The sequence below is a fragment of the Callorhinus ursinus genome, unplaced genomic scaffold (assembly GCF_003265705.2).
Source record: "Callorhinus ursinus isolate GAN/ISIS: 27379988/994484 unplaced genomic scaffold, GSC_fseal_2.0 scaffold13, whole genome shotgun sequence".
NCBI classification, from domain to species: Eukaryota; Metazoa; Chordata; class Mammalia; order Carnivora; family Otariidae; genus Callorhinus; species Callorhinus ursinus.
In genome coordinates this window covers 21,212,639-21,224,090 of record NW_027397075.1, presented here as the reverse complement: position 1 = coordinate 21,224,090, position 11,452 = coordinate 21,212,639, and the positions used below count along the sequence as shown (strand labels likewise).

At 49.1% G+C, this 11,452-nt stretch overlaps 1 protein-coding gene across 1 annotated transcript; it reads right to left on the bottom strand.

The window, feature by feature from the left end:
- Positions 1–7,923: 7,923 nt before the first annotated feature.
- On the bottom strand, positions 7,924–8,495 carry CUNH1orf202 (chromosome unknown C1orf202 homolog). The gene has a single exon (XM_073900287.1). The coding sequence runs from the start codon at positions 8,387–8,389 to the stop codon at positions 8,042–8,044; it is 348 nt and encodes a 115-aa protein (XP_073756388.1). The 5' UTR covers positions 8,390–8,495; the 3' UTR covers positions 7,924–8,041.
- Positions 8,496–11,452: the final 2,957 nt, after the last annotated feature.

The following is an 11,452-nucleotide window of genomic DNA, read 5'->3' as shown; positions in this document are numbered from 1 at the left end:
GGTGCTGTTACACCTGGAAGATGCATGGGGACTGCCGTGGCCAATAAAGGTAGAGCCTTGCACCAAGGATAGGCAGAGCATAAATATGCACAAACTTGGGGCTTTAACGCTCCACTGAGCTGTTGATCATCCAGACCTGAAACCGGTCTCCCTAGGGATTTCTCATAATGTGAGATAATGTCCCTAGTTGTATGTTACTTTGATTTGACTTTCTTATGTCGCAGCCAAAAGCATTCGAACTCATCCGTCTAAAACAGCCCAGGGCTAGATCTGGCTTTGCTATCCTACCAAGGCTCATAAGAGGTGCCAGGCCCTATTTCTCTCCTTGTCTTAGCTCCACCTCCTGGAGACTGGCTCCAGCCTCAGGCAGGCCCTCTCCTGGAGATGTCACTGTAGCCACAGCCAGTAGCAGGCTACGGGTTCCTCGTTTGGGGCCAGCAGAGAAAAGCCTGTGTCCCAAGATCTTAAGGTCTATCTTGACTAGACCCACCGGAGAAACTTTCCCGTCCCTGAACTCAACAGTAGCCACAAAATGGAGTATGCTGATTGGCTTCAGATAGGCTCTCAAATAGGGCTGCATATTAAAATTAACTGAAGGGTTTTAAAAATGCATATGAAACTAATCTCAAAAGCCTAGATACTGTATGATTCCAATTATATGACGTTGTAGAAAAGGCAAAATTATGACAATAGTAAAAAAAAATCAATAGTTGTCAGGAATCTGTGGGGAGGAAGGGACGAATAGGCAGAGCACAGAAAATTTTTCTTTTTTAATACTTACTTATTTAAGTAATCTCTACATCCAGTGTGGAACTTGAACTCATGACCCTTGAGATCAAGAGCTGCATGCTCTTCCGACTGAACCAGCCAGGCGCCCTCCCCTTTTTTTAATTTTTAAATATCAGAAAGGTTTTTTTTAAGATTTTATCTATTTACTTAAGAGAGACAGAGATAGCGAGCAGGGAGGAGAGGGAGAAGCAGACCCGGATGAGCAGGGAGCCCGAAGTGGGGCTCGATCCCAGGACCCTGGGATCATGACCTGAGCCGAAGGCAGATGCTTAACCCACTGAGCCACCCAGGTGCCCCTGAATATCAGAAAGTTTTTAAGACAGCGAAACTACTCTGGATGATACTAGGATGATGGACACATGTCATTGTACATCTGTCCAAATCCACCAGATGTCTACCACCAAGAGTGAACTGTAATGTAAACTATGAACTCTGGGTGATAAAATGATGTGTCAGTGTAGGGTCAGTGACTAACAAATATTCCACTCTGGTGGAGGATGCTGATGAGGGCAGAAGCCATGCATGAGTGGGAGCAGAGAAAGCACATATGGGAACTCTGTACTTCCCACTCAGTTTTGCTGTGAACCTAAAACTGCTCTAAGAAATAAAGCCTATCAAAAACAAAAACAAAGGGGCACCTGGGTGGCTCAGTCGGTTAAGCGTCTCCCTTCGGCTCAGGTCATGATCTCGGGGTCCTGGATTGAGCCCCGGGTCAGACTTCCTGCTCAGCGGGGAGTCTGCTTCTCCCTCTCCCTTTGCCCTTCCCGCCTCCACTCATGTTCTTTCTCTCTCTCTCTCAAAATAAATAAAATCTTCAAAAAAAACAAAAACAAAAAACAAAACCTGTGCCCAGACCCTACCCATAACAACTAAACAAGAATCTCTGGGGGTAGAGCACAGTGCTTCTGAAGGGCTCAGGTGAATCTGTGCGCAGCCAGGATTGAGGACCACTAGTAAAGCCAGTTGGAACCCATCCCTGGACCCAGGAGTAGGGTCAATCTTTTGCAAACCTAATGGCTGAGAATGGGGAAGAGGGAATGTTGCAAAAGAAAACGTGGGATACTTTTACCAAGCAGCATAAGAAATGAATGCTCGGTGGCAAACAAGCGTGTACCCATGAGAGGTGCACGCCACTGTCAAGGACAACGCACCCAGCTGGATTCCTATCCCCAGAGCTCACAGCTACGGAATTAAAAAAGACTGTGTTCCTCCCTTTCCCGATGTTGCTGACAGGCTTCTGTTTTGAATATGGAGATAAGCATCTCCACTTCAGCTACACATTTCCTTCCCAGGTGAGAGAATGAGTCTTATATTCTTCCACACCTCCTGCCACCACCCCCCCCAGAGGCCCTGAGGGCGAACGCGGAGACTAGGAGTCATAGTCTAGGGCTCTACTAGAAAAACAGAATAGTGTGTAGATCTGACTGCCCTTTCCAGGTATTCAACATGGAGCACAGGCTTCTTCTTAGTCCGATTCTGAAATGAAACCCCTGCTTGCTGTGTCCGATGCCATATCACTTCCCGGTGTCCATAGATCCGTCCGCAATCAAGGAACAAGACCATTAAGCCACCGCCCCCAGCCTCTGTTGGCTGTGAAGAGCTGACCTCCATTCCCATTTGTGCAGAAGTGACTGGGCTTTTTAAGGGGCAATGGGGGGTGCCTCAAGTGAAAAATGACAAAGGGTTGGTCAGTGGAAATGTGATTTGGCCAGTTAAGTCTGCGAGCTGACAGTTATGGAAGTTAGGAGTCTATCCTCCCACACAGTCTGGGAGACGGAGCCCCGCTGCTCCCTGATGATCCATTTCAAAGGAATGGCTCTCAGGTCCTTGAGAAAGATAGGCATCAGTTTGAGGAGCTATATATACATCTCAAAGGGACAGAAGAACAATTCACACTTGTAATCCCATTTTAGTAAATGTTCTAAGAAAGGGAGGTCAAGGGCCTATCTTCAGGTGTTGGCTAGAACAAACAGCAAATTCTTCTGACAGCCCTGAGCTTTTCCAGACGTTAACTCTTAGGAGGGCTGCCTTATCCCAGGGCCCCAGCTTTAGGCCACCAGGAGCTAAGTTCAAGGTTTCAAGTCTCCTAGTACAAATCAGTAAGAAGGAAGTAAAACTTTCACTATTTGCAGATGACATGATACTCTATATAGAGAACTTGAAAGACCACCAAAAAACCTGCTAGAACTGATAAACGAATTCAGTCAAGTCACAGGATACACAGTCAACGTACAGAAATCTGTTGCATTTCTATACACCAGTATTGAAGCCACAGAAGGAAAAATTAAGACAACGATCCCATTTACAATTGCAGCCAGTATAATATCTAGGACTAAACCTAACCAAAGAGATGAAAGACCTGTACTCTGAAAACTATAAAATGCTGATGAAAGAAATTGAAGATGACAGAAAGAAATGGAAAGACATTCTATACTCATGGATTGGAAGAACAAATATTGTGAAAATGTCTATACTACCCAAAGCAATCTACAGATTTAATGCAATCCCTATCAAAATATCAACAGCATTTTTCACAGAACTAGAACAAACAGTCCTAAACTTTGTATGGACCCACAAAAGACCCCAAATGGCCAAAGTAATCTTGAAAAAGAGAAGCAAGGAGGCTCACAATTCTGGACTTCAAGCTATATTACAAAGCTGTAGTGTCCAAGACAATATGGTAATGGCACAAAAATAGACACATAGATCTATGGAAAAGAACAGAAAACCCAGAAATAAACCCACAAGTATATGGCCAATTTGTCTTTGACAAAGCAGGAAAGAACATACAATGGGAAAAAGTCTCTTCAACAAACGGGTGTTAAGAAAAACTGGCCAGCTACATGCAAAAAAATGAAATTGGACCACTTTCTTACACCATGCACAAGAATAAACTCCAAAATGGCTTAAAGACCTAAATGTGAGACATGAAACCATAAGATCCTAGAAGAGAGCACAGGCAGTAGTGTCTCGGACATCGGCCATAGCAACATTTTTCTAGATACGTCTCCTGAGGCAAGGGAAACAAAAGCAAAAATAAACTATTGGGGCTACTTCAAAATAAAACTTTTGCACAGCGAGGGAAGTAATCAACAAAACTAAAGGCAACCTATGGAATGGGAGAAGAGATTTGCAAATGACATATCTGATAAATGGTTAGTATCCAAAATATATGAAGAACTCATAACCTCAACACCCAAAAAATAAACAATCCAATTAAAAATTTATTTTAATCCAATTAAAAGACACAAACGGACATTTCTCCAAAGAAAACATACAGATGGCCAACAGACACTTCAAAAGGTGCTCATCATCACTTACCATCAGGGAAATGCAAATCAAGACTACAATGAGATTTTGCCTCATCCCTGTCACATTGGCTAAAATCAACAACACAAGAAACAAGAGGTGTTAGTGAGGATGTGGAGAAATAGGAGATATAGGAACCCTCATGCACTGTTGGTGGGAATGAACCCCTTGAAGTCACTGTGGAAAACAATTTGAGGCTCCTCAAAAAGTTAAAAATAGAACTACCCTATGATACAGTAAATTTACTACTGGGTATTTACCCAAAGACTACAAGAACACTAATTCAAAGGGATACACGCACCCCGATGTTCATAGCAGCATGATTTACAATAGCTAAGATACAGAAGCGGCCCAAGTGTCCATCGATTGATAAATGGATGAAGAAGATGTGATATATATATATATCATGATAACGGAATATTATTCAGCCACAAAAGAGAATGAAATCTTGCCATTTGCAATGATGTGCATGGTGCTATAGGATATTATGCTAAGAGAAATAAATCAGTCAGAGAAAGGCAAGTACCATATGATTCCACTCATATGTGGAATTTAAGAAACAAAACTGACAAGCTAAGGGGAAGAAAAAGAGAGAGAGAAACCAAGAAACAAGCTTTGAACTCTAGCGAACACACTGCTGGGTCACCAGAGGGGAGGTGGTTGGGGGATGGGTGAACTAGGTGATGGGGATTAAGGAGCGCACCTGTTGTAATGAGCACCAGGGTGATGCATGGAAGTGTTGAATCACAATATTGTTCACCTAAAATTAATATAACACTGTTATGTTAACTAACTAGAATTAAAATTAACACTTAATAAAAAAATAAGCCAGTCATGAAAGGACAACTAGTGCATGATTCCATTTATATGATGGAGTCAAATTCATAGAGACAAAAAGCAGAACAGTGTTGCCAGGGTTTGGGGGGAGGGGGCAGGGAAAGTCATTGTTTAATGGGCACAGAATTTCACTTTTGCAAAATGGAAAGAGTTCTGGATATGGATGATGTTGATGGCTGCACAATAATGTGAATGTGTGTACTACCACTGAACTGTACATTTAAAAAGAGTTAAGATGGTAAATGTTACGTATATTTTACCACATTTAAAAATAATTTTTAGAAATGATTCAAGTCATGTAGTGGTTGTCAGAAATACAATGTTGTATAAAGACAAAGTAAGATCTACCTGAACCCGTGTAAATCAGACCGGGGTGGGGGGCATCTTAAATCTTACTGCTCTCCCTTGGCGGGCATGCCTAGCCCTATCTATATACATTCCTTGGAGCACACTGGCAGCATGAAGCTTCTGGAACACTGAGCACATTGACCTACTCACAGAGCTGAGGCTCCTCCTCTTGGGCTCATCAGTGGTGACCCAAATGTACAGCGCCCCTCCCCTTCTCTTTCAGAGGATAAAGCAATTCACCATCTGGAACTCTCTTTTCCAAGAAGAACCCCAAGCATGGTGGGTCATCCCCCTTAGACCCCAGTCCCACCACGAGCTGCCCTCTTTGCTGGCAGCCACCGCCCAGAGCTCAGAGTGTGGGACTGCTCAGGAGGCTGATGTCCTTCTCCAGGGACTCAGGGAGGGGTCGGGGGTTGCACCAGAAAACCACCCAGAATGGCTGACTAATGAAAAACTGCATTTCTTGTTATTGGCTTCCTGCTCGGATATAAGAGGAGGAACGAGTCACATGCTGGTTGGACTCCAGCCCCCGAGGAGCAGAAGTACAAATAGTCACCATGAAGTACTGTCAGGTTCCTGAGCAGTGGGGGTGGGGTGTCTAATGGGGTGTCCACCGGCAGTTACCCCCTCGCAACTCCCTGAGGGAGCTTGTGCACCCAAAGGTCACTGTTCCTGCTGAATCTGGTCTTTGACAGGAGATACCTACCCACAGCCCAGCAAATCTAGTAAAAGCTACCCCTCTCTTGGCCTGGGAGGGATCCACGATAGCCCACGGCCAGGAGGCGCCAATCGCAGGCAGGCAGCATTACCAAAAACATGTGGCTTTCGGTGGATACCTAGGAGCCCAACTAGGAAGACAGACGATGGCCGCCCATTAAACCACCATAGTGATTCTCTAACTGAAACACTGATGTTGCGCTGCGTGCTGGTCCACAGAGCCGACGTGTGTGTGAGTAGAGATGAGCGCCCCCGGACCCCGGCACAGGCTAGACCAATTTCCTTCACCTCCTGAGGAGGAAGTATTGTGGAGGCAGTGGACGGTCACTCAAAACAAAAAGGCACAGCCACATCCAAATTAGGGGTCAGACAGAATTCACTTTGCATTAGTTTGGCTCTTGCTTTTCTGAAAGAAACCCAGGAAACACGACGTAGTTGGAATCGCTCGCATATTATGCAACAGCACCACCATTCCGTTGTCTGAGGATTCAGTGATTTGGTATATTCTTCTAGGGGTTTCTCCTTTTTTATTTTTATTTATTTATTTTTTAAGATTTTATTTATTTGAGAGAGTGAGCGAGAGAGAGAGCACGAACAGGGGGTGGAGGGAGTAGCTCAGTGCTCTGCACTGAGCACGGAGCCTGACGCGGGGCTCCAGCCCAGGACCCCGGGATCATGACCTGAGCCAAAGGCAGACGCTTAACCTACTGAGCTACCCAGGTGCCCGAGCTTCTCCTTTTTTAGTCTCTCACCTTGAACCTCTCCAAGCAAGGAAGATTTCATTGGGTTGCTTCCCACAGAACAGCTTTTAATTCAGGCATCTTGGGATCCCCTGTCTAATCAGCTAGAGACAAGCCAGCGGGACTAGTGTCCCTGTAGGCAGGGAGGCTGTCTATGCAGCTTAATGGCTTTCCTGGTGAAAACGCATCCCCCATCACAGCAGTCAGGGCAATGGCAGGAATGAAGAGCTTAGTAGATCAAAATGCACCTAACCTCAATTACAGAGTCCTGTCCCCAGCTTTCTGGCCCATGCCTGGTTTTCTCTACCTTTCTCAGGCCTGCCCACAGATTTCTCACTGCAGTGCACTGGACAGGGCTGGTGGTCCTCGCACTCCCTTCCCCAGAGACTGACTTTCTAGGTCAAGGGCACCTGGAAACCCCGGGAGGGATCAGGAGTCCCTGGCCGGCCGGCCACTTCAGCATCAAGCGCAGAGCTTCCGGGCCCATTGCGGGGTGTTCCTGGCTTGCTAGTTGAAAGGGCAGTTTGGGCGTGGGGGTGGGGGTGGGCCGCAGGTATGGACAGTGGTCTGGGAATAGCCCCCAGGAGAGGCAAGCCTAACAGTTAATAAGTACCCTCACCCCGTTTGCTCTTTTCAGAAAGTGCTCCGAGCACTTTAGCTTCTAGTATTTTACTATCATCCTCACAAGCCTGTGGAGAGTATCATTAGCTGGCTTTTAATGATGAGGCACAGGCAGAAATTAAAGACCCACCCAGGAGTCCCCCGGATTCCTCGCCCCGTGCCCTTTTATCTCCAACGCTGGTTTTCAAATTCCCTGCATGCAAACCCCAAATCCTGGTTGGTTTATGGGAGCTCACAAATGCCTGTAGACTGATGGCCACTGCCGCTCTCACCCCGTCCCCCCGCCCCCGGGGAGCCGCGGGGTGGGGGGGAGGTGCGGGGCCCCGGAGGAGCTGGGGGAGGGGTGCTGGGAGGGTGCAGGGCCCCAGGGGGTGCGAGGCCTACAGAGGGGACGAGACTCCAGTGGGGTTCGGGGCCCCTGCCTGCCCCTCCCTGGCTTCCCACCGCCTCGGGGCCTGAGACCCTGCAGCCGGGAGACAGCGGAAGGATGGAGCCCTTTCGGTCCCTGAAAACCCGCGCGGGGGACGCCCGGCGCTTAGCCCCAAAGAGCCCGCGCGCGGTCTTTCGTTCACAGGGCGTCGGGTTTATTTTCCTTTCTAGCCTTTGTCCAACAAAACCAAACCGATGCTCTGGGCGCCCGGGGGCGGCTGGGGCCCCGGATCCCGGCGGCCGCCCGCGGCCTAGTCGCCACTCGACGCGCGCTCCATCACCAGCAGCGGGATCTCCTCGAGCTTCTCGGGCCGCTCCCCGCGCCGCAGGTAGCGCCGCCTCCACGCCGCCAGCCGCTGCAGCAGCCTCTGCAGGCGCGGGTGGGCCCACAGGCCGCGCTCCGGGGCAGCCCTGCCCCGCGCGTGCTTGGCCTTCCTCCTGCGCCAGCCGCGGGCCGCGCCCCGCCGGAACAGCTGCCGCCAGCACCAGCGGCCCGCGCCGCCGTCGCCCGCGTCCCCGCGCTTCAGGCGCGCCGTGCCCTCCGGCAGCCCGTGCTGCGCGCCGCCGCGCCGAGGGCCGCCGGGCCGCGCGTCCGCCATGCCTGCCGGCCCCTTCCCGCCGCTCGGACGCGGCCTCCGCACACACACGGGCCCCCTCTCGGCGAAGGGGTCCTCTCCGCGGCCTCCCGGGGGTCGCCGCGGCCTGCGCTCGGGCTCCGGTCGCCGGGGAAACCCGAACGCTGACCCCACAATGCCCCCCGCACGGCCGAGCGCGCGGCCCACCCTGGGCACCCGGGGACACGCCGGTGGCCCACATGAGCCCTCGGGCCGCGAAGGGGGTCAGTCGGCCCGAGTCTCTGTTGGGTGATCCCCGGACTGGCCTTGGACAGGCGGGAAGGGATCTAGGACGTTCCTCGGGGTCCATCCGGCCCCCCTTGACTCCCACATTGAGCATGTGCACGACTCCCCGCCCCCCCCCCCCCACCACCACCGCATCCCAGCTTGGATGTCAGCCCCAGGTCTGTGTTGCCCCGGAGGCTGGTCATTTGGGGGGACTGGTCTTAGGGGTTCTGTAATTTTCCGCTAGAGTTTCCGGAAAGACCTCAAAACCTGATCTTCATCTGACCTCTTCCTTGTGGGATGATGACTGACGTTTTTTCCAGTATTTTTTTCTGATTGCAAACATAAGATTTTTTGTGGAAAAATCAAAGAACACAAATACAACAAAGAAAACATCTTTTGGGGCGCCTGGCTGGCTCAGTCGGTTGGGTGTCTGCCTTTGGCTAGGGTCGTGATCCCAGGCTTTCCGCTTAGCAGGGCGTCTGCCTCTCCCTCTCCAGCTGCCCCTGCTTGTGCTCTCTCTATCTCAAATAAATAAATAAAATCTTAAAAAAAAAAAAAAAGAAAGCATCTTTTTCCTGCTTTATATAATTTTTTGCACTTGTCAATTTCTCAAATTCAAGTAAGGACACGTTAAAATAACAATAGCTAGCTCATCTTGTGCTTACTATGTACTAAGCACTCCACCTAACATTCTGTATGTTTTTCTCATTTTGTTTTGGGTTTTTTTGTTTGTTTGTTTGGCTGTTTTTGTTTTTTGTTTGTTGTTTTTGGTAGCCCACCGGCAAGTGAGCAAGCTCTGGAGTAAGTCCGCCTGAGTTTGAATTCTGGCTCCAACATTTACCAGCTTTAACTTTGGGCGAGTCAACCTCTCAGTGCCTCGCCTTGCGCATCTGTAAAATTGAGGTAATAGCAATCCTACCTCTGGGAGGGTGTTATGTGAATTAAATGAGATAATATACATAAAGCATCTAGTACACACTGGGCACATAGTAAGCGCACACGAGTAAATTATTATTATGCAAACCTAATGACAACTCAAGTGAAGTGTTTCCTAAGTGCATATTCCCATTGTGCTGAGAAAAGTAAAGCCTAAAGAGGTAAAAATCCTTGATCTGGGATAACATAGCTTTTAAGTTAAGGGAAATGACTTGAACCCCAGGTTCTTTGAGCCCCAGGATAGGAAGTGACCATACTGCTGTTGAGCATTCACCTACTCACCTTAGCAGTTCTGTGTCCCTTCTTCTAGTACACCCATCGTCCCAAATGTCCACAGCCAATGGGTAAGGGTCAGCATTTAATGTTTGTGTAGACTCTGGGTGCACAAAACAGGAGGAAACCCCCCCCCCGCCCAGCTGTCCAGTCCTTCTTTCTAGCAACTTTATAAGTTCACAGTCATCTGGGCAGAAGCCTTTTGGTCTCCATGTTCCCTGAGCATATCCGTTATAACAGTGGCCTTCGTTTGCTCCCTCCCCTCTGAGTGACTGCATAGAGCCACCCCCACCAGCCATTCCCCTTTCAGAACGACTTTGTTTTATTTGCTCCTTCCCGGGTTTTCCATGGTTACCTCCTCCTTTTATTCCTTCTAGGTGAGCTTCCTGCCTCCCGAGCCAGAAACTCAAGCCCAAGGTCAATCCTGACTGACAGATTTGGTTAAAGAAACAAGCCCCAAGTCAGACTGATCATTTACATGGACAGTGAAAGGAAGCTCCCTGCAGACAGCCCGCACTCAGGGCAACCCTGAAAGGAAAGGGACCTGGGGACTTGAACAGCAGTGGTGGGACACCCTGTTGCTGAGGCTGCTGCAGCTAGTGTCCAGTGAGCATCTGTGCCCTGTCGGGGGGGGGGGGGGGAGAGGCAAGGGCAGACAGCCTCATGCATCATCAGAAGCTGAGAGGTGATGTGGAACTGTCTAGGAACAGCCTCCCGGGCAGCTAGGAGGCAAGGGAGATGTGCTCTGGCAGCTCCTCACAAGCCCCCCATGCCCTCCTGTACTGGGACAATTACCAAGGGTTCTGTCAAGACTGAGATGAAGCTGTCATTCAAACCTGGCTCATGTGGCCTATGTGGATGCGTACAGGGTCCCCGGGGCACCATGACAGAGCCGTTCACCTACACAGACCAATTCACGTGCTTCCTGAATCTTTTTCTGGCCGTTATGGACTAAACTGTGTCCCCTGAAACATCCTATCTTGAAGTACTAACCCCTAGAAGCTCAGAATGTGAAGATGGGCCCCAAGGAGGTAATTTAGTTAAAACGAGGTCCGAAGGGTGACCCTAATCCAATATGACTGGTGTCCTTATAAGAAGAACAGGACACCGACGTGGAAGGAAGACCGTGTGAAGACACAGGGCAAGGTGGCCAATCTACAAGCCAAGGAAAAAGGTCTCAGAAGAAACCAAACGTGCCAAAGCTTTGATCTTGGACTCTCGGACTGCGGAATTGTGAGAAAATAAATTTCTGGTGGCTAAGCCACACAGTGTGGTGTTTTATTACCACATAATGGTAATAAATGTGGTATTGTTACCACATTTATTGTGGTAATGTGGTAATTTTACCACTTCTCCCTCTCCAGCCCTAGAGGGGTTGGAGAGGCCTCTCTGATGGCCCTAGTGAACAAAATCCCTGGCTCACCGGCTTTGCCTACCATTTTATTTTGCCGTAAACCCCTCCATTCTCACAACACCAGGAGGCACTTCCTTGGCACCCCAGTGCTCAGGCTCCCTCTAGGGATGCTCTCTGTACAACTCTGACCAGGCCACCAGGGAAGATCTGGGCAGCCTCAGGCAGAGCCTCAGGCCTGGCTTAGAGATTGGAGTTTT

What these genes read in the sequence shown, in the direction of transcription:
- CUNH1orf202 (XM_073900287.1), bottom strand. Translation starts at nt 8,389, where the DNA reads ATGGCGGACGCGCGGCCCGGCGGCCCTCGGCGCGGCGGCGCGCAGCAC.